Raw genomic sequence first — 26,650 nt, forward strand, 5'->3', positions numbered from 1 at the left:
TTATGGAAATTCTCAATTTATTAAATATTTTTATCATTTTTATTGTGTAGTCACCCAATTTTCAATATTTATTATTGATAAATTTCATAAAATTATCTCTTTTAACTTCTCTCTAAAAATATATTTTAAACTAAAATTGAACACTAAAATTGTATGGTTGATGAATTTGGTAACCAAAACGTAAACTAAAATTGAACACTAAAATTGTATGGTTGATGAATTTGGTAACCAAAACGATTCGATAAGTATCAATTATGAACGTATGTTTGCAATTTGAAAAATTTTATAAAGAAGGGGGACAGTCGCACAAAACGCGAGCTTGGACGGATGAGATAGCTATTAAAAAGAGGGTGTTTCAAGTGTTAGTTTATATTTATGTTATCATTGTTAAGATAGGGTTAGGGGGTCAAGTGCATGATTTAGATAACGCCCCTCAACCCGTTTTAGAAGTAAAGCATGTGGTTATCGATTATGATAATAGGATATACTCGAAAACTAGGAGAAGACCATGAATGGGGAAAGTGCGTCATGGGGATTAAAGAAGACACAACCATCCATTTATATTTTACATAGATGATCATATAAAGGTAACTTGGTTGTCCGTTGATATTCGACAAACATAAGAGAGTTTAATGCTACCGTTGTGCAACCTGCTTTTATAACATCAATTGATGTGAGTAGGTAGTCATAGAAGTAGCTGGATACACCTTGGCCATTCATTTGCAAACTACACCAATAAAACATTGTAAGACAATAGAAAATTTAAAAAAACATATTATATGCAAGTAAATTTAATAGCTTAGTAATCAACATTGCTATCGGAAGCAGCAAATGGTGAACTTGGACCTTTACCTAATTATCTGGGATTACAAGTAGATGGGACGCCACTCTGAACCAATCTAGGTACTCGGGAGCGGTCTCTGATAAATGCCCAGGTAAGTAATGTTTGATCACCAACACGTGCACAAAAAGAGAACAAACTCCATTTCTCAATGACCATACCACTAGCCTTTAAGGAGACATAATAGTTTATGTGTGCAGGTCGACTAACTTGAGTAGGTCGTAGTGGAGTTGGAGAAATACGTTGGATGTATCCAAGTTGTCTTTTGTGGCGTCCATAGCTTTTCCCTCGTCTTGTTAGGAACATCACAATGACGAGAATGATGGCGGAAGGCCAGGAAGTACATTGCAACCAAACCTAGACATTGTACCTAGTTGGCGATATAGATATGCTAGAGTAACTGCCCCCCTAGAATCCTCATCCATAGCAAGTATAGGGTGAGGTCTCATACCGTCTTGTCCATCAAAAGTGTTGACCCCACTATAGCCTTATAGTACGCTGTGGACTATGTTTTTAGGGCTTAGAAGGTCATTTACGTTGATGCTCCCACTAGTGAACATCCCCTTTATGTGAAGCTCGCTCATCGGCTCCTAAAAAGCCCTCATAGAGCTATTGTCCAAGTCTCCTCAGCAAGTTCATCCGGTAATAAACCATCAATACCCAGACCAAGAATGTGTTGCACGTCGTGCAACATAATCATCATGTAACACCGCGGCCTCTCGGACCGCTGGTGACTACTCTTGGAAACTGTAGACTAGCCCCACAAACCAACACAAGTCTTTCCAGCGCACTTTGGCCTCATTCGTGCGCACCCGGGAAAACTTCCCAGGAGGTCACCCATCCTAAGATTGCTCCCCATGAAGCACGCTTAACTGTGGAGTTCTTAGCAAATGGCCTCCCATGAAAAGGAGATGCACCTTATTAGTATGAGTAGTCTATCAATCCTTTTTCAAGCTAAATCTAGGGTATTACACATCATCTCTCTTCCATGGCATGTGAAATCTGTTGGTCTACGGCTGCCACCTCTCCGCAAACGTCGATATCCAAGCACAATTAACGTGCTGATGTATATACACAGTATTTGGCCCAAAAGGAGTTGCGCGTAACACTTTGTACAACTAATCAGACACATCCATAAGTCTGATGATGGTCTCCATCATCTTCTTTCTAGTATGACACTCTAGAATTTTAGACGTACGCTCACTACCTTAAAAAATAATTCTAGATTCCTAACTATGTGTCCTCCATAGTTAGCTTACAATCTCACGCCCGTAGGTCCACCTGGTTAGGATGCAGTAATCACCTAGTCTATGTCTGCAATCCGCGTACGTCTCCTACCCCGTAGAGTTGCATCCTCCACTAAGCTATCTTTTGGGCATCAAGACCACAAAAAGTACTAGGGTCAACAAGTGTGCAGGCAAATCTGCCCCTATGGACCCGAACTTTTGTTCAATCTACAGGCTGACCCCTGGTTGTCACTCTTACCATTGCTCAACCCAGAATAACTATGAGTGTTCATAAGGTCATCCAAAGGTGTACACACTTAGTGCAAGGTACCAGACCATTAGGCTTGACAATGTCTGACCGCCTGATCCTGCCTAACATGACGAGCAGATCCAGAAACACCCCTCTTATGAGGGTCCCCTCTTAGGAAAGCTGGTCTAAAGTTGTTGCGACTCAGTAAACCCTTAAAAAGCTCTTGCCTCTACCTTGATTACCAGCCATTTTACTATATTTTTCATAATAAAATAACCAAACTTAATTAATTATTAATTAAATAATTGCACATTTAATATTAATATTATTATCAATTAAACTAAAAGTATTGTACACAAATTAAAATATTATTAAATAAATTAAATTCATTATTAGTTAAACAAAAATTATTATTAATTAAAAAAATTATATTAATCATTAATAAGACTAATATTATTAAGTAACAAGAAAAAAAATCCAAAACGTGGTCCGCACGTTTCATCGTTTCATGTTTTGTGTGACTGGACCAATGCAGTCGCACACTTTGTGTTACTGGCCTATTTTCCTTTTTTTTTTTATTTTAATTAAGGAAGAATTGATTTGAAATTAGCTTAAATTGTGGGTTACAAAATGAATTTTTTGTTCTTATGCTTTGAATCTACAAGAGTAATTTTTGGTTTTTGAAGAAATAGAAGTGTTATAGAGTGGTATGAAAGTGTATAAAAGGAACTTGTATTTCAGTAAAAAAGTAATGACACAATAAAAATGATAACGACTTTTAAAAACGGATTTATTTATGTTGTAAAAATTTATAACTCCTACATTATAATTGAATTGACAGAAAAACCAAAACTAATAGTTTCCTGATGGAAATAACGAAAAAGAGGAAGATTGTTAGATAGATTTTAGTTATGTATATTTATTTATATATTATCCATAAAGAATTAAAACTAATTAAATTGATTTTCGTAAAATAGTTGAGAAAAATAAAGGAAGATTGAATCCCCTTTCTTCTCTTGAAAATAGAAATAATCTATTATAATTCTCTAACAAATTTATTTATTAAGTTTTTTAGAAAATGGTTTTATCAATTTTCAAAAAAAAAAAAAGAATCAAAAAGGAAGAAAACAAAAATTTTCCTCTATTTTTTAACTTAACCTGTCCAATGACCTTAAATTAGGATTATATTTTTTTCTTTCACTCTCCAAATATTCATAACTAAATATTAGGAGTATTTTTTACAAAAATTCTTTAATAGCTCAAAAATTTAGAATATTAATGGTTAATTAAATCCCTATCATTTCAATAAAAGAAAGATTGGACTACATATTTTCTTTTTTCATTAAATTTATTAGACTTAAACTATTAAAAAAACATGTCATTGTAGACTACTTTCTCAAAACAAAACTAAGTCATGCAGCTACAATAGACATGAAACTTAAACTAAGAATATGCAAAGCTAAATTTGGAAGAGAGAACTTAAGTTGGTCTCATAAGAAGACTTTATTTTACATGCATCCTTGTGATTAAGGTTGAATTCTCACCGCCCCTGTTTCTTCTATTAATTTTTATAGTGAATGGGCTATAATAATGATGAAGAACAAACAAAAATAAAATGCACAAAAAAATCAACCAAAACAGAACACAACAACAATGGAAACACATACTTACTTTCATTAATATATCAACATACATCAATGAGAAGCCACACATAAGATTTGAGAACACACTCACAAAGTAAAGACCTCATCTTTAATGGCGGTCTCACACAAACAACTTAATACAAAGATGAAGGAACTCTAATGATGTAAATTCCAGTTGCCTCACTTGTACTAGTCTCTCACTAGCCCTAATGATGCCCTAAGACTCCTTTTATAGTCCCATAACATATTAGGAAGCTTTAGGACAAAACCTCAAAGGCCCACTACAAACCGAGAACAAAACATAAAACTCGCATTTTTGGGTGCTGTAGTCTGCTCGACCTAGTCGAGCGGGGTTCCAGAAGCTACTAGATTGAATCTGTTGCATTGCTCGACCATTCAAGCAACCCTTTCTTTGGCATTCCCTTGCTATTATCAAAGTATACCAAGTCTTCCACCTTGATCACTTCATCAAGTGATCCAAACTTCAATCCTCCATACTCCATTGCACTCACATCTTCACTTTCAAGTGTGTAAGATAATGCGTGAGCTATGAGGTGCTCGAAGTCTTCACCAATGGCATGAGATTTAGGACTTGGCACAACAATTTTTTTTCAATTTAAAATAAAATATAAAGGGTTTAAAATAGGAAAATTATGTTTAGTTTTTAAAATATACCTTTACGTTCAAATTATGTGTCTCATGTAATTTTGCACATTTGTCAATATATTAATTTGCTACATAAATGTCGTTGTATAATTAAATTAAAAATAATATAAAGTTGATATTAATAAAATTCATACCGAAAAGTATCAAACTTGACTATATTTTACGTTATATAAGCTATGGATTAAATTTGTTTTCCTTTTTGTTTTCTTTTGTAGTTGGTTCTACTTATTTATTTTATTTATATGCATTTAATTTATCTTTCCCGTGTAGCTGCGTCTCCTTATCTTTCTCGAGCAGGGGGACTCCTTTGGTCGTGCTCTCCTTTATGGGTATGAGTTGTCGCCGTCCTTCCCTTCCCAAACCCTGTCCATAGTTTTTCTATAAGCGGGATACATTGGGTAGGATGATGATCATGATGAAGCTATAAAATAAATATACATTTAAATTGATAAATGAATATTGCCAAAAAATTAAACAATTAAAGTGAATCAAAGGAGACTATGAAGATATTTGGCTGTTAGCTACTCCCTCCGTTTCCTAATATTCTTCCTATTTACTTTTTACATAGTTTTCAAAGTAAATTTTGAGTCTTAATATCTCTAGATACGCATTATAAAAAATATATAATAAAAAAGTATACTTTAAGACGAATCTAACAAGATCCCACATGGATATATTTATCATCTATATATATTTTAAAAATCTTAATCAAATTTCTCTCTCCAAAATAGAATATTCTAAATGGGAATAACATTAGGAAACGAAGGGAGGATTTTATTAATATTTTGGTTGACTTTGGCTAGTCAAACAATCAAAATGTGTTAGTAAATGATTTTCAAACTAGCTAATAAGTAGAAGTGTTCATGGACAAGTTTGAGCAAGTAGCGGACCAAATACGTTTGGAAAATTTGTCCACTGACTCGAATTTTCAAACGTATGTCCGCAATTGTGTACCTAATTTTTTTGCTGCTTCGGTGTTACCCGCCCTTTGTCTTAGCGGACGGGACCCGCAGGTAAACAAACATAACCAATTTAAAAAATTAAAAACCCTATTTTAAATTCAAACAAATATTCCACATAAGAAATATAAATTATGTACTATCAATAAAAACAATACAATACATTTTTAAAAATACTCTAAATACATAAATATAAATATTTTTAGAAGACAATGGGTTTAAATGAAAATGTAAGATGCGACTCTTGGTGTAAAAAATTTTAGACCTAAAAGTTAAGATATATAAAAAAATTGTATTTCTTTCGTTTTAAAATACTTGCAATGTTACATTTTTCAGCAGTCTAATATACTAATTTAATCCTTAATATCTCTAATTATGTAATAAAAAATTATAAAATTTTGATATTAATGATTTTTGAATTGGGACGAATTAAACAAGATCTCACTTGATTATGTTTTAACTTATAAATTTAAAAATTACAAATTAAGGATGATGAATTAATATTGCAATATTTTGAATGTTGAAAGAAATTCGGATGGAGGAAATATATTTAAAAAATAGGCGAGAGGCAGGTTACTTGCAGTTATTATTTTTATATCACTATTCGCCCGTTTATCTTAGTAGAAGGGTATTACTCGTCTACATTTAATTTTTTTAAAAAGTTTTGTTCAAATCTACCTATTTTTCGAGTTAGATAGACAGGTAGCCTGCCCATAAACAACTTTACTTTAAGGCAAAACCAAAAAATTACTCGTAATAATTTTTTCTATTGGCTTTTAGGTTATGTTTTCTCTAATAAACAATCAACAACCAACAAATACTTCTAATTTTTACCACATACTTCCTCTGGTTTTTAATAATTCCTACACTTCTATTTTTTACACTATTCAATACACCATTTTAATCTTTCATATCTTTAATTTTATATAATATAAAATTCTAAAAAGTAATATTATGAAAATATGCATTAAGACAAATCAAACAAGATTCTACTTGACTATATTTTATATTATACATAAAAAAAATATATATCAAATAAGATTAGTTGATAAAATGTAGTTGCCACAAAAACTGTAGCAACTATCACAATTCAAAAGAAGTCTTTCTTTATCAACTAACTCAAACAACTAACTTAAAAAAATAGACTTATCAGTCGATATTTTTGAATAATGATATTGCCGCCTTATATGAGAGTAACCCCCACACTCTATTGGGATTTGGGAGTGGACAGGAATACAGGATTGATACCCAACGATTAGAATAATGGAAATAAAGTCAAATTATTGTTTTCATCTTTGAATTCAATACTTTTACAGTTATTATTTTGAATTTTTGAATTTCATACCGTTCCTCTCTCTCCCTCTTTCTCGCTTCTCTGCTGAACCCTAGATAGTGATTTTTTTTCATATTGATTCAATCTCCATGAATCAGTACCATGTTTACGAAGCTATCGGCCATGGCAAACACTCGGTACCTTCTGTTTCTTTCTCGTTTTTCTTCATTTTCTTGTTTCCATTTTCAATTTTGAACTCATTTGTTTTTGCACAGGCTGTTTACAAAGGAAGAAAGAAGAAGTCGATTGAGTATTTTGCCATTAAAAGCGTCGATAAATCGCAGAAGACTAAAGTTCTCCAAGAAGTAATTTTGTATCTGATTTGCTATTTTGTTGAGTTCTGTATGGTGTTTAATATGTGAATGTGTTTTTGTTAAAATTATGCTGCAGGTCAGGATTCTTCATGCTCTTAATCATCCAAATGTACTCAAGTTTTACTCCTGGTACGCAAACTCTTCACATTTTCTTATGCATATTTGGATTTTTGGACTTTATCTCAGGTAAATCATGATCTGTTCATCACTGTATTTAGGTATGAAACTTCAGCTCATTTATGGTTGGTTTTGGAATACTGTGTTGGAGGAGATCTTATGAGTTTACTGCGACAGGTTTGTTTCTTATGTACTTCTACAGATGTATTATGTATACTTTGGAATTTCTTTTTATACAAACTGACGTTTTCCCAGCTTGCTAATTTTTAGGATCACTGCCTGTTTAGTCACCCACGAGCTTTACTTTTACATTTCTATTTCTGTGAAAACTCAGTGACCAAATTCATAATTCAAAGAAAGGACAACTATGAGTGGACCGTGAAGGGGAGCTGAACTGCGTCTTTTTAGAATTATAAATAGGAAAATGAAGCAATTTAAAAGATTTGTGAAATGCTGAAGAGAGGTCAGTCGCACCGATGAGTCATCAGTGGGTGCAGCCACTCGTTGGCAGCTCAGTTGCCTTTCGACTGTTACATTTTGCGTTTAATTGTGCTTATTAATCTCCTATCCATTTTTGATTGTTGAAAATAAAATATTGCTCATAATTTTCTGCATTCTAATTTTATTATTATGTGGTTATATGAAGGGATCTTTGGAGATAATCTCTTGTAATCTCCCTATTAATTTATTAATTTTTCCTTTTAAAGATATTTGGATTGTTTTATGTATGAAAAAGAGCTATGGGATAAAGGAGCATTTTAGATCAATTTACATTTACTATTTTTTACAATCTTTAACACTCTTTCTCTTTAACCAAAACATCCATAATATCCAACTAAGTGTGGTGCTTATCTCCACACCTCTACTCTAAGTGCATATGAAGTGTAAGAGTGATTGTGTTAGCTCGGAAAATGACACCTCCAATAGACCGTTGCATCTTTAAGACAACGGTTTTTTTCGTGGCTCACCAATGTCTTATTCATCAAAATCTCTTTTCGCTTTGATCTTAAACACAATTTTCATCTTACAAAGAATTTGGGTACTAGATTTACCTTATTACAAATTACAACACTAATGAGTAAATTTCATATTGCGAAAGCTGACTGGTTAAAATAGACATTTTGGTTGAACTACTTTCTCATTTGAACTGTGAGGTTTGGTCTTTTGAATCTTGGTATTCTATTGAGTTTTCAAACAGCACTGCCCTAATTGAGCTTCAACTGTTCTGGATTTCTTGACATTTTGCATTTAGTCAGGATAAATTCAAGAAATAAAATCCAGCATTGTTGGTAATCTTGTCTTGCTTGACCAACTGAGGAGGTGTTCAACGCCTCATCAAGAGTTTTTTGCCTTTATGTGTTGAGTCGATTCCAATTCACTTTTATTAACAAAATTAGTAATTTAGAGAATTTTTGTCAAGGAACCAACTCAAGCAAAAGCTTAAGCTAGTGGTTGAGATCCCAAGATATGTTATATACTCTAACACTCCCCCTCACACGAGAGCATTTGGGCTAGAAGTGTGGATGAAAATACAGGTCCTCCTTATACCTGGTGCTCAATATTCTACTTTAAATGAGGGATGATTGAGATTCGAACTCCTGACCTCATGTCACGCTGACTTTTGATATCATGTCAAAGAAGCAACTCAACCAAAAACTTAAGCTAATGGTTGAGGTCCCAAGATATGTTATATATTCAAACAATTTTCACTGAAAGAAGAATATAACAAAGTACAAGCACTTATCTTTGTTGTAATTTACGATGATTTTACTCCAATTTCTGATTTGTTGAGTCTAGTGGTGTGACAAGTTTTATTCTGATACTTTGTTGAAGCTTATCTTCCCACTGTTCGTTTGTTTTACAAAAATTGAAAAACTTAATTTAGGGCTAGCTATGAAACTGAGAATTGTAGTGTAATTTTATTCTACTTTATTCGACAAGAATTATTTGATACAGGTTTCTTGACAAGCTGGGTATATTAGAATGGCTTTTATGAAGGCCTTTGGATCTTTTATAGAAGTTGACATTGATGGAATTGTGAATTGTGCAATGTACTTTTTTAGATATTTTCTGACACCCCCAAAAAGTCGTAAATAAGGTTTTGACATTGTTGTAATGAACTCCCTAATAAACAAGCTCATTAATTTTCGTAGATGCATCATCAACTTAATTTCTATTGGTTTGATGTAACCTATTCAAATTCATAATGTGGTGTTTTAGGATGAGCATCTTCCAGAAGACTCCATACATCATCTAGCCTGTGACATTGTGAAAGGATTGCAGTAAGAAATGCTGGACACTCTATTTGCTAGTTACTTCCTATGTTCTCTTTTAGAAAGATTTGATTGTTTGAATTGTATTTTCACTGTGGCTCGTTGTAGGTTCTTACATTCAAAAGGCATTATATATGCTGACTTAAAACCATCAAACATTTTATTAGACGAGAATGGACATACAAAGGTATATGATCAAATAAGTTTCTGAAATACTCCCTCTGCAGGCTATCTGTCAAGTTATACTAATCATCTGTACCACTCATTATGTGTCATGCAGCTCTGTGATTTTGGACTGGCCAGAAAGTTAAGTGATATATCTAAAACCCCATCATCCTTGGTGCGTTTTCTTATTTTGCTAAACGAATTGACATATGTGATGACTAAAACCTTTTTACAAATTTATTTACGCTGGTTTATTTCTGCTCTTTGTGTAGCTGCCACAAGCAAAGCGAGGTACCCCATTTTACATGGCCCCCGAGCTTTTTCAGGATGGGGGCGTGCACTCTTTTGCATCTGACCTCTGGGCGCTTGGATGTGTTTTATATGAATGCTACACAGGGAGACCTCCTTTTGTAGGAAGAGAATTTACGAAGCTTGCAAAATCTATTTTATCAGATCCAACTCCACCTCTACCAGGTAACCCCAGCCGGCCTTTTGTCAATCTGGTGAATTCTTTATTGGTGAAAGACCCTGCCGAAAGACTGCAGTGGACGGAGCTTTGTGAGCATGCATTTTGGAAAACAAAATTTAATGCAGTTCCTTTGCCACCTCAGCCTGCATTCGATAGCATGATTGGAATTTCTCATAGACCTTATCTTACTGAACGCAATGGTGATAGGCACCCCCTTGGTAAAAATCCCCCTAAATCTTGTGAGAAAGAAACCAAAGGACACTCTAAACAAGATGAAAACAGTCATTTAGGATCTAAGGGTGGTGGAACACCTGTAAAAGGCTCCGCCAGTGGCCGCAAAAATCAGATTAAGAGTGGAAGAGTTATGGAGGACAAGCTGACAAATCCTTCAAGTACAAGGGCAGTGAATCTTCTCCGTCTTTCAAGAATAGCAAAATCAAATCTACAAAAGGAAAATGAGAAGGAAAACTATCGTAGAGCTTTGGCTGATGATTTGCAGAATGATGCCGAGATAAAGATAGAAAACACAGACATGGAACTTGACTTCAATGAGAATGATGATGATGAGACTCAAGATGAGCCTGATGCATCTGATATCGTTTCTTCGACTCCCGAAGGAAACAATTCAACTCTTGACCAAAATCAGGCAGTTATTGAAGAGGAGTCTGACTGTCAGTCTGATACACCTCATGAAGGCAAAGAAAGCAGAATTGACGAACCATCATTAGATCACACTGCTATGGCTACACCACCCATTGCCAGTCCTCAATCCAAAAACCCAAGGGGCAAGGTAGGTTTGGTGTCTCCAATGGAATCAGATTCTTCAAAAGCTTCAAGTGAGCTTTCTGAGGTGTTTTGGCATTCGTCTGATCTCTCAGTCAGACCTGTAATGCCCAGCAGAAAAGCTATGAAAGTACCTGAAACAATTCCTTCACTTGCATTTGATGCGTTGCCAGCTTCCGACTTTGAGAAGATATCTAAAGATCAATTTGATGAGTTCAGCAATAAGATTGTAACCATATTTAGTGGCAATGCTATTGGAGAGAAGCAGAATACAATCCGGTACCTTGAGACAATAAGTAACAATGCTGAGGTAGCAAACATGATAACAAATGGGCCTGTAATGTTGGTTCTCATTAAACTACTTCGACAATCCAAAGCTTCTACTTTCAGGATACAAATTGTTTCACTTATTGGGTTGTTGATCAGACATTCGACATACATTCAAGATGATTTGGCCAATTCTGGAATAGTTAGTGTGCTAACTGATAGCCTTAGGGACAGACAAGAAAAGGTGAGGCGATATGCAATGGCTGCTTTGGGTGAATTGCTGTTCTACATATCTACACAAAGTGACCAACCTAAAGACAACAGAGGTACAGAAACTCAACATAAGGACAATCGCTCTACAACTGGGTGGCAGGTATCAAATTTATGTTATTTTCTTTTTCCTGATATGGGCATTGTGCCCAATAAAATTTTCTTCATTTATGTCAGCACATAATTTTATCTTACTTTCTTTCAACATGGTGAACAGGTTCCAAATGCATTGATTTCTCATGTGGTCTCAGTTTTGCGCAAGGGAGAGGACGATGTAACCCAACTGTATGCATTAAGGACCATTGAAAATATCTGTAGCCAAGGAGCAAAATGGGTTGCTCGTTTTACCAGCCAAGATGTTATTGGTAATCTTTGCTATATATTCCGAGCTGTAGGGAAGCAAGAAAGTGCTAGGTTAACTGCTGGATCTTGTTTAGTGCGCCTGGTTAGGTTTAACCCTCCAAGCATTCACACAGTAATAGAAAAGCTCTCATTTAAGGATACTGTATCTGCACTTGTTAGGGGCAGCCAACGAGAGCAGCAAATAAGCCTGAATCTCTTGAATGTGGCCATGCTGGGAAGTCATATGTTTACAAATATTGGCCGTTGCCTTATGCCTCTGGTAGAGGAAAAGAATCTGGTTCCAAGTCTCATGTCTCTCATTGAGCAGGGGAGTGATATTTTACGGGGAAAAGCTCTTATATTTGTGGCCTTACTGTGCAAAAATGCTAGACGATGGTTACCTCATTTTTTTTGCAACGCAAAATTTCTTTCCACAGTGGACCGACTAGCCAAAGAAAAGGATGATTTCATACATCACTGTCAGGATGCATTTTTGAATATTGTTGCTGGAACAGTGCCAAGTTTGCTAGATACAATTACCAGTGACATTCAGCAAATAATGGGGGGTAGACGTCATGGTCATGTATCAGCTTTGACTAGTCGAGCTACTCCAAAGACCAATATTCATTTGTTTCCTGTCGTTCTTCATCTTCTTGGATGTTCATCCTTTAAGCGCAGGGTGGTCTGTCATCAAGTTCTGCAGCACTTGGTGAACCTGGTCAAACATGTGGAGTCTCAATTCCAGGTATGGAGATTGGTTATTAAGGGAATTGACCAGTTTCATTGATCGCCTTTTCTTAAACATTTAAATTTAAGATGAAATAGTTCTCTAGTTTCCTATTTTATGGTTTAACTGGTCGCTTTTAGAAAAGAATTGTTAAATTCACGGCATCACAAAAGAAAAAAAAAAACCCTTCTAAGCTGTTACTTTAGAATACTTAGTCCATAGAACATCTTTAGTCTATCAGTTCTTTAGCTACATGTATTTCTTTAGAATCCTTAGTCCGTAGAGCATCTTTTGTTAGTAAGTCTAGCAGTGGATGCATTTGGATGATTACAATATCTGTTGTCATAATTAACACAAAGCAGTGTTCTTTTTTTTTTTTTTTTTTTTTTTTTCATGTTATCATTTTGCTCCTGATGCCTTGCTTCTGCATGTATGTATATGTTTTGACTTTGACAGGGGAGGGATGACTTTCAAATAACACTTCTACGAGTTCTCGAGTCTATTGTGGAGGACCAGTCTCATGTTCTTCAATGGCCAAATGTTTTTATTCATGAAATTCTTCCAAGTTTATCTGTTATTTACAAGGGCAATAAGGATGGCGATGCAAGATTTTTGTGCTTAAAGATTTTGTTTGACGTGATAGTCATCATCTTGGACGAACCATCAAAAGATGTGCAACAATCTGAGGAACTGAAGTCCATATCCAAATTGCATTTGCTGCCTCTCTATCCCATGTTCATTGAGGATGAGGATCCCATTCCAGTATATGCTCAAAAGCTGCTTCTGATGCTCATTGAATTTGATCACATCAAGATCTCAGAAATTCTGCAAACTAAAACAGTCCAACAATGCTTTGAATTCCTTCTTGGGGATCTAGCAAATGCAAATGTGAACAATGTGAAACTCTGTCTGGCACTTGCATCTGCTCCAGAATTGCAAACAAAAACTCTTTCCCAATTAAGAGTCGTCCGCAGAATTGGTAACCTTCTAGAGTATGTGAATGCAAAAGAAATGGACGATTTTATGGAACCAACTCTTAGCTTATGTAGGGCCTTTCTTCTCCGTTCTGTGTACAATCGAAGAGGTTCGACTTATTCAAATATTCCAACTCTTCTATCCGATGTATCTGCTGAGGAAAACACCCTTATCGATCAGCAGCAATGTATAAGAGATATTTCCGACTTCGGCAGCAATGTTGGCGTATTGTTGGAGTTGAGCAGGTATCAAGAACCAAATGTTTCTGACTTAGCATCTGAATGTATAGTTTTGCTGCTAAGGGTAGCCCCCAGGGAAGGTACGACATGTTTCCTCACCAACCTTCCCAAGGTAACTGCAATCCTCGAGTGCTGGCAACAGGAAAGCTTCCACTTATTAGTGCAGAGGATGCTACATGCTCTTGGTTACTCCTGCAGGCAGTACTTTTCACACGCTATGATTTTATCGATGGCTGTTTCTGAGGTATCGAAAATTAAGGCCATTGTATCAGAGATTAACAAATCATGTATATCTACACTAGTGAGTGCAGCTTCTGTTGTAGCCATCGAATTGGATCGACTTCCTCGTTGTCTCTGAATATTGTAGGTTGTTTCCTTTGTCTGTATTGATTTGATTATACTTTTAGGTAAACACTAATCCGAATTTGAATTTGTTTTGTTTTATGCATTTGTGTTCAGTATAGGGGAACTTGCTGATTCATTTTTGGCCAATGAAGATAAATGCACTGGAGCTACTGATTTTGTAATGAGGTAAGATTTGTATCACTATTTTCAGTCTGAAATGACCGTTACTGTTAGCTAGAACCTTTAATTGGCTTGTTTGATTAGCTAAAAATATTGGCTGATTTGAGTCCATTGTTATATTGATGTTTGGTAAAAATCACTTGTATACTTTTGGTTATCATCTATTTCTAAAAGAAAAAATTGGTGAAAAATCCAAAAAGCTCATTTTAGTTTTTCATTTGAACTTAAAAGTCATTGACTTTTTAGTTGGCATAAAAATTATTTATCACTTTTTTTTTTTGACTGTATGACTTTTTTGAGTTAAAATTGACCATATTTTTTTAGTCATCTTTTTAAAGGGAGGACGGATATAGAGTGTTTGTTACCTTCCCTTTTCCAGACTATGATTACAGATGGGATGTTAGGTTAATAATGATGATGATCAATCAAAAAACACAATACACTTCAAAGGTCAACGTCAAATAATATTTATTAAATACACTGTTTGCTTAAATGACACTTCATGAGCTAAATAGTATTCTATCTTGTGTTGCAGGCTTATTATGACAGCTAATATTGTGACTACTATTTATTTGTACGTCGACTTGGCAAATCTCTCTAGCCTTTTCTGTTCAATTTGTACATGTTTTTCATAACAATTCATCCTTCATGATTAATGAATGCATATATGACTATATCTTTGTACTTCCTCCATCGTGTATATCTTGCTACACTATTTCTTGCTACATTTTATCTAAGGCTGAGCAAAATTATTTAATGATTTGAATATTCAATAATTCAAAATCAAAATTTGGATTGAATATCTAATTCGAAATTAGCAACAAATTCGGATATCCAATACGTTATTTTTTTGATATTAAATATCCGATTATGTTGAGAAATAAATAAAAAAACTTAATTCGTGAGATGTGTTATTGTGAATAATAAAAGAAAATTAAGAGTAAAGGAAAAAACATAAGGGCAAAAGTATATATTTATGTATTATTTTTTTCGCATAAATTTATAATATAACAAGTAATTTAAAACAGTTAAAAAAAAGCATATCGATTATTAACAACAGAAAGCCAACATGCTTCTCACAAAGCCTAAGCTTTTTCCACTTTGGGATGAATTATCTTTACAATTGCAACTCTTTAAAAAAGAAAAAGAACACATAAATATGAAGTATTTGAGGCTTAGAAGAGAGGAAGTAAGAACCTTTACGGACAAGTTCTAGAGAGTGTATCGACTTTTAATATGGAAGTTCTAAAGTTTTTCTTTAAAATAGTTGAACCTTCATCAATTTATACAATATATTAAAAAAATAATGTGACACGTATTGATACAACAGTCAGAATTTTAGGTTTTTTTTTTCCTAATTATGCAATATTTATTATTAATTTATATCAAAAGATATTTGTAAATATTTGTTAGTCTATAAAAAAGAAATTTTTGTATAAATAAATGAAGAAATTCCCACAATATTGCAAAATAAAAAAATAATTCCCACTTTCCTTAAAATGGGAAAGTAATTCCCACTTTACCGTCCATGTAGGATTATTTTGAAATTTTTTTTTTATTTTTAATATTAACCGCTACTTGAGGTAGCGGTTTTGTTTAGGGAATTGAAGAAAATCGCCAGATGAAATGGCGGTTTGGTAATTTTTTTTTTTAAAAAAAAAAAAAGAAATTGGGTAAACCGCCACTTGAAGTGGCGGTTTTGTAGCAGTACAAAACTTCAGCTTCGAGTTGTTCACTGCATTTCTTATTCCTCTTTGCATCTTCGTGGCTACTGCTCTTGTTTTTGCTTAAAAAAAAAATTTATTCACTCTCATTTACTTCAAATATACAATTCCTCTCATTCAACTAAACTAATCAACTACATTCCCATCCTTTCCTTGTGTAGTAGATCATTTTCAACCTCATTTAAGGTATGAATAACAACCCTAATTTTTTTTCAATATGCAAATTGTTTTTTTGTTCATTATTGTTGTCAATTGAAGTTATAAATACGTTGTTGGTAATTTATATTCTCTTGTTTTCATTATATAAGCTTACATTTTACACATTTGTAGTTGAATTTTAGGATTTGGTTTGTATGCATATAAAGTGTTTGATGATATGCTTCAATGAAAGTTTATTACTTTGTATTTGCAGAATATGGATCATTATCCCGTTATAGTGTATTGGGGTGGGGAAGTAAGTTATACTGGATCCGATGTTGGGTATAATGGAGGATTAAATACAGTGATGTTTATCCATCGTCAATATATGACTTTTGAGGTGTTTGTTAGCAAAGTCTATGATGTAATTGGTTGTGATCGCAACTCTTTTATGTTAAAATTGGAGATGAAATATCCGATGACTGGGAAAAATGTGTTAGTCCCGATTAAGAATGATGAAAGCATAAGTGCTCTTGCTTATGCGGCATCACAAGCCCCTGGAACGGCAATGGAGGTTTATGTTGAATTGGTTGCAAATTTGGATAATGCGAGGGAAGTCATGACTAGCATGGAACTTCCAAAATCAAGTCCTAATGTACGCCATGATACATTATCCAATAATAGAAACTTCCGTGTAATTGAGTCGGAGCCTTCAAAGTACGTTATCCAATGCACTAATGCGGAGGATATAGGTTGTGAATGGAGGATGCGAGCTGTTATGACCACAACGGGATCATTTAAGATTGTAGTTTAACAAGCTTTGTATATTCTTATACGACTTGAACTTCTTGTATGAGTTTCCATAATTGTAATATATCTTTGCATTAGTTTCATAATTATTTTTTTCAAAACAAGCCGGTTCGTAATTGATTGTTATGGAATAGATGGTATTGAACTAGTTTAATGCATGTTGCGTTCACTATTTTAAAATGAAAGAAAAAAAAAATTAAGGCAAAGAAAAAAAAAAAAAAATCAAGTCACAAGCAAACCGCCACATGAAGTGGCGGTTTACCTAGACCAAACCGCCACTTCAGATGGCATTTTTGTGGTTAAGGCAAACCGCCACTTGAGATGGCGGTTTTATCCGAAAAAAAAAATTAAATTTTCCACGTGGACGGTATTGTGGGAAATACTTTCCCAAATAATACAAAGTGGGAATTATTTTTTTTAAGCCATATTTTGGGAATAGACTCTAAATAAATTGATTAATTTACAAAATATTATTAAATTATACCGTTACTTATTTTTCTTACTAAACAATTAATATACACATTTTTTAATTATTAGATAACATTATTATTTACGTAACAGTTAATTTATTAATGTAACATTCATAAATTATTAGATGTATATTATCGTTATGAGTTGAGACAAGAAAATATTACATAAAAATTATTTTCATAGTTATTTTATTACTTACATGACTACATTTAATAAATTATAGAAAAGAGATTAATAAATATTTTCAGAACTTTGTATCTTTCTATAGGTAATCAATAATCAATTTGGGTATTTTGTATTAATTGATTATATTAGTAATATATATTTTAAAAGTTTCTCTATTATTTTTTAAATTTATTGTAATATTTGAGAAATTAATAATTTAGAACGAGAGAATTTTAAATATATATAAAAAAAAAAATTAAAAATTAGAACAAACCCCTTCTATTCACGGTTATTTCAACAAAACCAAACTTCTTCTTCTTCACCTTCCACCTTAAAATTCCAAACCCATTTCCTTAAAAATTCCAAAGCCATTTTCGAAATCCTTCCTCCTTCTTCATTTTTTGTTTCGACATTCTTGAAACAAGAACTGTAAAACCTTCTTTCTCCTTCTGATAATTTCAAATGCCAACAAGCAAGATTCATTCTCAACTCTTGCTCTTGATTCTCGATGAAACAGGTCCTTCATCCTCTTCTTGATTCGAACTCGTTCCTTCCCTTTTCCTTCTTTTCTGAGCAACAAAATCGGACAGCAAACCCTACATTCATTGAGGTCACGAACACCACTTCTCACGGTGGTTCTGCAACCCTATTCGGCGTCCCCTCTCTTGATTCTAGCATTGGAGTTTCTGAAATCTGGTAAGGAAACAATCTCCATCTTCAATTCTTGTCTAATTCTTGAAATAAGAACAATAGGCATTTCACCAAAACTCCTAATGATTTACTCAATGAAACTGAAACAGCCGCAGCCTCGAACAATATTTGCAATTTCGAACCACAATCGCAACTTTCAATTTTCTGATTTTGTCGCCTATCAAGATTGGTAAGTTCTATACTTCTATCTATCAGACTTATGTAATTCTAAAAGTTTTAGATCATTGTTTCTGTTTTCATTGCATTTCTTTTCTGAGCAAAGAGACTTGTCAAAAGGGACCAAATCATATTTTCTTGATTATAACCGATTTAGCCTTTTGATTAAACAAACGAGATCTAGTAGCAAATTAGTGAATGTTGTGTTTTGTTTGTCGAGTCTCGAAGGCTAATAAGAAATTATGAATTAAGGAAATTCTGGTTTTGCTGAAGTGATGTTAGATATTGGTGAAAGAATTGAATAATTGGTGATCGTAATTGAAGTAGATTCTTTGGAAATCATTGATTTTGGGAGGAATATTGGTTGTTTTAGTAGATGAACAAGGTGATATTCGTGAAGGATCATTAGATTCTTTAGTGGATTATTGATCATGGATATCAATTAACAATTTGTGTTTAAATAATAAAGGAGGATAATGATTATTGAGAAACCTTTAGTAGAGTGTAAACAGTCTTAGATTCTTGGATCATAAAAGTTTTTGTGGTATATGATTGGACTAAGTGATGAACTTTGTTGGTTTGCCATTCTTTAATATGTGTAAAAAAAAAATGAACTTATGACATGAGATGTTGCAACGTCAAAATAGAGTCATAGTTAAACCGTGGTTGTAGAAGGAGATGTAATAACTTATATATTAGTATAGTAGTATCGGACGCCTTTGGTGATTATGTGTATTGTTACGCTTCAGGAGACGATTTCTCAGCGGAATCATTCTAACTGATATCTGGGAATCGAACCCAACTCTTTGAAGCGTCGTCTTTGATGAGTAGTAGCAGTCCCTTAAAGGATCTGTCAGACTACATTATTGAAAATAAACTTTTTACTAAAGCTCTTTTGAGATTGGAAATTGTTGAGACAAATGTTGTTGTGAATGCTTATGCTGATATTATGATTTGGTCAATGGATCGGGCTTGTGAGCTGGTCATTGACGGAGTTGAAGAACATTGTTCCCGACTCCCTGTTTGAAGCGAATTGTCATTGAGATATTGACTAGCTTCACCCGAGAGTGACATAGCCTTAGAGCTATGGATGTTCCTCTCAACTAGACTCCCTGTGCGCACATAGATCTAGGGAACTGATGTTGCTTTTAAACCTATGATATGAATTACTGTGTTTTGTTGTTTTGGATTGTTACTTCTCATTCAGTTTAATCTGACCTTCTATTGTTTCCAATTTTTTTTTTAGTTTGTTTACAGATCCGAACCAGTCGGGAATGGTGGATTAGCGGAGTTGATTAGAGTTTCCAAGGATGTTATAATGAGCTGAGCACGTTAGAGTTTTGTAGTTTTGTACTAAGCTTTGGTAATATATATATATATTAGTCTAGAGTGTACTGGTTATAATTAGACTTTTATAAAAAATATTATGATTACTTTATATATTAGATAGATGTTTGGATTGAGAATTAGCTGATTTAGTTATGATTTAGAACTAAAGACTCTTTGCGCAAGTTTTGGGATTGAAATTCGAGGTTCTTGGGAAGTAAACCCCGTGATGACCCTGTTTACTCAGTCAACGGTAAGTCGGGTTGTTACATTTTTTATTTTGATAAATGATCTATCATATAAATTCCTTTTTCATATAGTAAAATGTTTTTACAATCTAATAGTAATTTGGATTATAGTAAATATTAAAAAAAAATGAAAGAAACATATCCAATAGTAAAATGTTTTTATAATCTAATAGTAATTTGGATTATATTAAATATTTTAGCTGTTATCAAATTTAATTAGTTTATAATTTATTTGGATCTAAAAATGGCAAGTTATACATATATGACTAATATTTTTGATTAAAAGATAAATATTTATTGACCGTATTTGGTACGAAAATCTATTTAATTCAATATAGAGGCAAAACATGTCTAAGCGGAGCACATAAAAGTTAAATATTTTTCTATTTTTATTAGTTGTTACATTTTCAGTTTTCAGATAATCCAATGCATTTTTTAGCCCATAATATCTTAAACAACTATTCGCTAAATAAAAATGTATTTGTTTCACTTTTTGTTTGTCTTTTTTTTTTGTTCAGTTTTTATCAATTTTTAGGTCTCATTGTTTCCTTTAATATTTGATTTTGATTTTTTTATTCAAAGATGAATTAGAAAATCTCTACAGATAAAAAGAGAGAAACAATTAATCATTATAGGAATAGTGAAAATTAAACTTGTCTTACAAAAGTAAAAGAAAAATCCTCGGCCACTAAACGGACTCGTAATTTTCTCTCTTAATTATTTTTGAGTTTCCTTTTACACCTTAGATTTGTAAGAAATGCACAGGATAATTTAGATTTGGGATAACATTAAAATAGTTTATAGTAATTTAAAGCTCGGTAACTATAAGTTAAGTACTCCCTCCGATCCTTAATGAAGTTCCACAAGGAATGTTTACGGGAATCAAGAAAAATAGAATATTTAGATAGTGAATATATTATTTTATTAAATAATAAATTTGATGGAGGCAATTAGAAATCATAAACATTAAAAGAAAGTTAGTGGAAAAAAAATATGAAACAACAACTAATAAAAAATATTTTATAAAGTTAGTGGAAAACATGTGTGTATTATAAGAAATATAAAAATGCTAAAATAAAGTTAGTAAAAGATATATAAGAAAATCATAAGCATTATTAAAATATTAAAGTAAGGATGAATAAAGTTGTTTTTATCCAAAATTTATAATATAAATAGAAAGATTCTTTATACAAACAACAAATAGAACACCCAAAAATAACAAATGAATATTTCTTTAAGAGGGAGTATAAATTTTGAAATACAATTTATTTAATTTTCTTAAAACAAATTTATTCTAAAATCAAATAATCAAGTAATTGAACTAAAAATATAGTAATTCAAATGAATAATTAATATTGATGTCCCATAATTTTATACTAGGACCACCTATCATCATGATCTTTATAATTATCATCATATACATTGTATACCACTCATACAAACTATAATCAAAGTCCAAACACCAAAACCACACATGCCTGTGTATAATACTTGTTTCACTATTTGGACGTTTTAATTATTCACAAACAAAGTTTTGTCTTAAATAGTTATTAAATAACATAATCAAGTAAGATTTTATAGATCTCAGATGCAAAGTTTCAGAGAACTAATATAGCTTCCTATAATTTTTACTCCCACGGTAAAAGTTATCATTTGAAATTACAAAATATAAAAAATGATGCAAATGTTAAAGATGCCGAGAAACTATTTATTAACTGCCATAAGAAACATTTTGATTAAATAGAATAAAATTCAGTATCCATGAACAGCCCCAATGAAAACTCAGAACCAAATTTCCTACAGATACATACAATGAACCCAATGTCGAATGGTTGGTTTCCATCTAGGTGAGGTTTGAGATGCTAAAAAAATGTCAGACCTAGCCTAACTCAAATCTCGAGTCGAAGTTGTTTAACATATTTAACTGCAAGTAGTAGATGCATCACCAGCATCCTGTTCAGCATTGTCCATATCACGCCCTGAAATGGAATATGTTCATCACTTTTCACACTGGCCAAAAATAACAAGAAAGCAAACTATTAAAAGTACACTAAACTGAATCAAGAATGCTTAAAACATACCATGACATTTTTCTTGATCTTCTTTTTCTGAAGTTGAAGCTGCTGCATGATCAGTACCAATAACTCGGGAAGTTGTAGGAGCATCACTAGTATCTAGTTCAGCATTGCCATATACACCTACAAAAGATTAAGAACTATGTTCGGAACACTTTCACAACACTGGTCTGTATTTCTCTACTGTCATAGCCTCATAGGCGACAACAGAACAGTCTAACGACACAAGGAATCTAAGAATAAATATTCGAAACAACATTCTTTATGAATACGCCAAGGCATTCTTTAGCGATATTAAGCTAAAACAGAATGATATACCATGACACTTCTGTTATCATTTGATTCTAACATGCAGAAAAACAAAATGCCAAAATTTGCTTTATCATTTGACATACCAGCACACTCTTCTTTATTGTTTGACATTACTGTTAAAGCTGTTGGAGCATCAGATCCATTACAGGCGTCACCAGAAAGAACTTCGGTATTATCATCAGCAGGCCCTGCATAACGTGAGGATTGGAAACAGGATAGCATACTTGTTCATTCTGTCTTGCGATGATTATAGTATTAGGGATCAATTAGTTTAAAGTTCGTTTGAAGTACCATCACACTCCTCTTTTGACGCCAAACTTGAAGCTGCCACGATATCAGAATCAACAGCAATAGAGCAATCAGCGGTTTTAAGTTCAGAATTGCTACGATCGGGTTCTGCAAAACAAATTAAAAGTTGAATAAAAATATTAGTTCTCCTTTGCTTTTTCCATGCCATCATTCTTTTTTTTTTTTTTTCACTCTTCCCAGCATTTTGGCCAGTAAATGTTTTATCTTACGTTTAACAAATCATAATCACCATGTCAATGTTAGTTTAGCCCTGCCCCAATTTGTACTTAGCTCTTAGCTAGTGCTAACTGATAAGAACTACCAAAGGATGCCATGAAGACAGATAGGAGTTAACTTATCTCGGAATAATCCAAGACCATAAACAACATCATTATATTCTAGAATACAGATGCTATACTACAATGATGCTGAATATAACAAAACCTTTTGTTTCATTTGATTGCAAAGTTGAAGTTGCCGCAAAATCTGAAGCAACATGCGGAGCTGTTTTAAAATCAGCAGCTTCAAGTTTACCATCATCACTATCAGGTCCTGTGAACAAAATATGCAAATTAGTCAAAAAATGCTGGCACATTACCTGCACTTTTAACTTTCCGTTTTGGTTGTCACAATCTGACACAATTTTAAGTTTACCAACAAGTATGCCTAAAACATTTAGAAAATACAAGACGAAAGAATAGCATGCGAAATTCACAAGTGGTTATTTAGGAGCAACTCAAACAAATCATACAGACATCTTCAAGGAGGTGTATATTAGTTAATACCTTGGCACTCTACATTCCCTTCAAATTCACTAGTCAAAACTACTGCAGTATCAGCACCTACAGTACAGGAATCTGTAGGAGCATCTTCAACATTGATTTCAGTATTGCCCTCACGGTCTGTATTACAATAAACATTACTCAATTATACTGGAGCAATATCCCCTTCTTCAAAATAATTGTAGCAGGTCAGGGAAAAAGCATGTACAAATTAATGTATCTTATTAGTCGGCTTATGTTCATGGCAGTTAGTAGCAGCATGTTCTTTTTCTTTTTGTCTGGGTTGTTCTTCAACCATGGATGAGTGTGTGGATAGGGTTGGAGGCCATATTAGATAAATTTGAACGCTTCTTTGTGCAGAAGATTAGTAAAAATAATTATCATATTCTAGTTGGCATATTTTATGGAGTAGTGTATGACCTAGAAGGTTATTGCGCTTAGCAAAAAGTTTCCAAGAGCATTTTCTGTCAAAATGAATTAGATAGTTCGACTAATATCTACCTGGTTAGTGTTCAAATGGCACTTACACCTACAGAAAGAGTTTGGGCAACTCTAGTTCTGAAGGGGCATCCTTGACCTACTTCAGATGGTGTTCCTGAACCAATGGAAGTTGTACGTGTACTTCAGTTGAGCTTGATGTTGCTACAAACGAGCATGCTGACACGAGGTTGAAGAATTTTGTTATGAAAATGTTTGAGATGAGGTTAAAGAATATGTTATAGAAGAGCAGGTAGACACTGATAACACGTTAGAGCCTATCGAAAATGTCCAAGACAAATGTGGTGTGGTCAAGACATTCATCATATTATAGACCATAAAAAAATACGGCTGAGTAAGAGATTTGAAACATTGTTTGATCAACGTGAGGCGAGTGTGGAGAGCACCATAACAATGACAAAGAAGTCTGAAACTAATATTGAAGATGTAGACACGAGCCATCCATCTAAGATTTGATCATGTTCTAAGTGATGGGAGTTCATCTAAATACAATTCCAGGTTGAGTTTTTTCTAAGGAGGGTATGCACCGACATGCATGCGTGCTTAGTAAAGGTTTGGCGCTGCAGATGGGTACATAGTAAAGGAGGGTATGAAGATGGGTGTTGCATGGATGTGTATACTGTATAGGAAGCTTTGGTGAGCTGAGAATCAATGGTGTCAGCTAGGAGCTCGACGACTCAGTACAGGTACTGATGCGCGAGTAATTGCTACTGCACAAGCAATTAGGAATTGTCCAGGAGCCGTCATGCCGCAAGGGAGATTTGTTCTATTGAGTTTTTTTTTTCTTTTGTGCCACTAATTCTAGCTTATCTATAATTAATGTTATTTTTTATTCTAGTTTCAAATTTGTATGCTATACCTATGGTGCTGCTGAATTCACTGTTTCAGTGATGCTTAAAATATATGGAATTTTGTTTCACAATACACCAAAAAAAATTTAAGAAAAACCAAGTGAACTTTGTGAGAGTAGTGTTAAGGAAGATTTCTGAAGTATACATGATTCCAAAGTCAAAGTTGCTGTGGTATCAGAACCAACAATGTTGAAAGTTGCAGAAGCAACAGTAGCATCAAATCAAAGAAAGCAGATTATGTTGACAGTTTATTTATTTCCCTTGTCAAATGGGAAAAATGAATAGTACTATTCAAGCAACAAAAACATTGTAGAACCACATCACTAGGAATAAACAAGTACGCTCAGATACTGTTTCAGATGCTCCTTAGAATATTTAAACACATACCATGGCACAATTCTTTATCATTTGCTTTCGAATTTTCTGCAGTCTCAGTAAGAGATCTTGAAAGTGGGGTAGCATCAAGAACATTACATTCAGCATCATCATTATCAGGCTCTACAAGAACATACAGATTAATGCAGCATATTTAAATGATAGTAATATATTCCTTTCTTGACACTATACATAGTAATTAACTAACCAATAGAATGATGCCAAAAACTACTTGCAACCCAAACTAAACATAGAAAAATTATTTCAGGAGAATTAATAAATTTGTTTACAGCATACCATAGCACTCTTGTTTTTCTTTTGATTCACTAGTTGAAATGGTGGCTATATCTGAATCTACAAGGCAAGAAACCAAAGGTACAACACTGATTTCTCTTTCCCCAGTGTCATGACTGTCATCATTACATGCTGCAGGTAAATATGCATAATTAAGGGTCAGAGTGGCATACTTTTTCCCGTTTACTAATCTTCAAAAGAATCTAAAACAAAATAACCCTGAAACAAAAATAAAATAGCCATACTTTAAGGGACCATAATGTTTTATTTAGACACACCATGTAATTCTTATATTCTTTTGAATATAAAATCAAATCTGTTGCATATCCATCACCAGGCCTTGAAAAAGCTAATTAAATCTAGCTAGACCCAAATCCAGACCCTATTTTTTTATTGGACTCAGATGCAAACCCAAATCCATAGAGTAAAAAATTCAGATCCAGACCCAAACCCTTAGGGATTAGGGTTTAGGGTTTATATCTGGGTCCAAACTATTTTTATGTTTTTTACAAAAAATATAAAAATATATTTTACACAGTATTTGTCAATTGGTATAAAATTATTTAAATATTTTTAATTAACAGGATTTTTCTAATACTTTATACTGATTGAGAGACCAAATATACAAAGTTTTCAACCATTCAAGCTCTTCAAACGAAATATTCACCAAGTCTTTCGATTTCTAAAGTACAAATACAACAACCGCATATCAAATCACATAAACTGGAAAGTTCTGAATCAAACAAACAAGTACAGATAATAGCTTTTATATATATTTTTATAAAAATAAATGTAAAAGGGTCCATGGGTCGGATCTAGGTCTCAAAAGCGTGGACCCGACCCGGTTCGGACCCTAAGCTCATGAATCTAAATCCAATCCGGACCCTTAGGAAAAAAATAGGTGGATCCAGACCCTTAAATTAGGAACTCTTAGGGTCCAAGACCCATGCCCATCCCTAAACAAACATTCTTTTAAGCAGACAATGATGATACATAAGATTTTACTTCAGGAATATCCTTGAAAACAGTGAAAAAGTTCACG

The 26,650-nt window shown here is 33.5% G+C and overlaps 4 protein-coding genes across 9 annotated transcripts in view; 3 read left to right on the forward strand and 1 right to left on the reverse strand.

Moving 5' to 3' along the window:
- The first annotated feature begins 6,788 nt into the window (after positions 1-6,788).
- Positions 6,789-15,141, forward strand: LOC130817183 (serine/threonine-protein kinase RUNKEL). 3 transcript variants are annotated; one of them, XM_057682898.1, is made up of 12 exons: positions 6,789-7,055; positions 7,134-7,223; positions 7,309-7,361; positions 7,451-7,526; positions 9,570-9,631; positions 9,731-9,809; positions 9,903-9,962; positions 10,060-11,679; positions 11,794-12,663; positions 13,102-14,226; positions 14,319-14,390; positions 14,920-15,141. In XM_057682898.1, the coding sequence occupies exons 1-10, from the start codon at positions 7,008-7,010 to the stop codon at positions 14,215-14,217; spliced, it is 4,074 nt and encodes a 1,357-aa protein (XP_057538881.1). In that variant the 5' UTR covers positions 6,789-7,007; the 3' UTR covers positions 14,218-14,226; positions 14,319-14,390; positions 14,920-15,141. The 3 variants fall into 3 exon arrangements, with proteins under 3 accessions (XP_057538881.1, XP_057538882.1, XP_057538880.1); XM_057682899.1 differs by having other exon boundaries at positions 14,324-14,390; XM_057682897.1 differs by having other exon boundaries at positions 13,102-14,222.
- A 968-nt stretch (positions 15,142-16,109) lies between these two features.
- LOC130817219 (uncharacterized) lies at positions 16,110-17,102 on the forward strand. The gene is made up of 2 exons (XM_057682900.1): positions 16,110-16,294; positions 16,521-17,102. Exon 2 carries the CDS (start codon positions 16,524-16,526, stop codon positions 17,058-17,060), a length of 537 nt encoding a protein of 178 aa, XP_057538883.1. The 5' UTR covers positions 16,110-16,294; positions 16,521-16,523; the 3' UTR covers positions 17,061-17,102.
- Positions 17,103-17,924: 822 nt separating this feature from the next.
- Positions 17,925-20,569, forward strand: LOC130817276 (uncharacterized). Its single transcript, XM_057682904.1, has 3 exons — positions 17,925-18,388; positions 18,493-18,572; positions 19,806-20,569. The coding sequence occupies exons 1-3, from the start codon at positions 18,201-18,203 to the stop codon at positions 19,856-19,858; spliced, it is 321 nt and encodes a 106-aa protein (XP_057538887.1). The 5' UTR covers positions 17,925-18,200; the 3' UTR covers positions 19,859-20,569.
- Positions 20,570-21,849: 1,280 nt separating this feature from the next.
- LOC130817235 (chromatin structure-remodeling complex protein SYD-like) overlaps positions 21,850-26,650 on the reverse strand; it is a 46,162-nt gene continuing 41,361 nt past the window's right edge. For 2 of the 4 annotated variants that reach the window (XM_057682901.1, XM_057682902.1), the window contains 8 exons: positions 25,612-25,740; positions 25,327-25,437; positions 23,594-23,710; positions 23,253-23,360; positions 22,812-22,916; positions 22,604-22,708; positions 22,215-22,331; positions 21,850-22,112 (listed from right to left, as the gene is read on the reverse strand). In XM_057682901.1, coding sequence (XP_057538884.1) covers positions 22,054-22,112; positions 22,215-22,331; positions 22,604-22,708; positions 22,812-22,916; positions 23,253-23,360; positions 23,594-23,710; positions 25,327-25,437; positions 25,612-25,740 — 851 coding nt within the window. In that variant the 3' untranslated portion in view covers positions 21,850-22,053. Of the gene's footprint in view, positions 22,113-22,214; positions 22,332-22,603; positions 22,709-22,811; positions 22,917-23,252; positions 23,361-23,593; positions 23,711-24,091; positions 24,248-25,326; positions 25,438-25,611; positions 25,741-26,650 lie in introns of those variants that run through there. The other 2 variants (XM_057682903.1, XR_009043760.1) reach the window with 2 other exon arrangements.

The sequence above is a fragment of the Amaranthus tricolor genome, chromosome 1, assembly GCF_026212465.1.
Source record: "Amaranthus tricolor cultivar Red isolate AtriRed21 chromosome 1, ASM2621246v1, whole genome shotgun sequence".
In the NCBI taxonomy this organism is placed as follows: domain Eukaryota; kingdom Viridiplantae; phylum Streptophyta; class Magnoliopsida; order Caryophyllales; family Amaranthaceae; genus Amaranthus; species Amaranthus tricolor.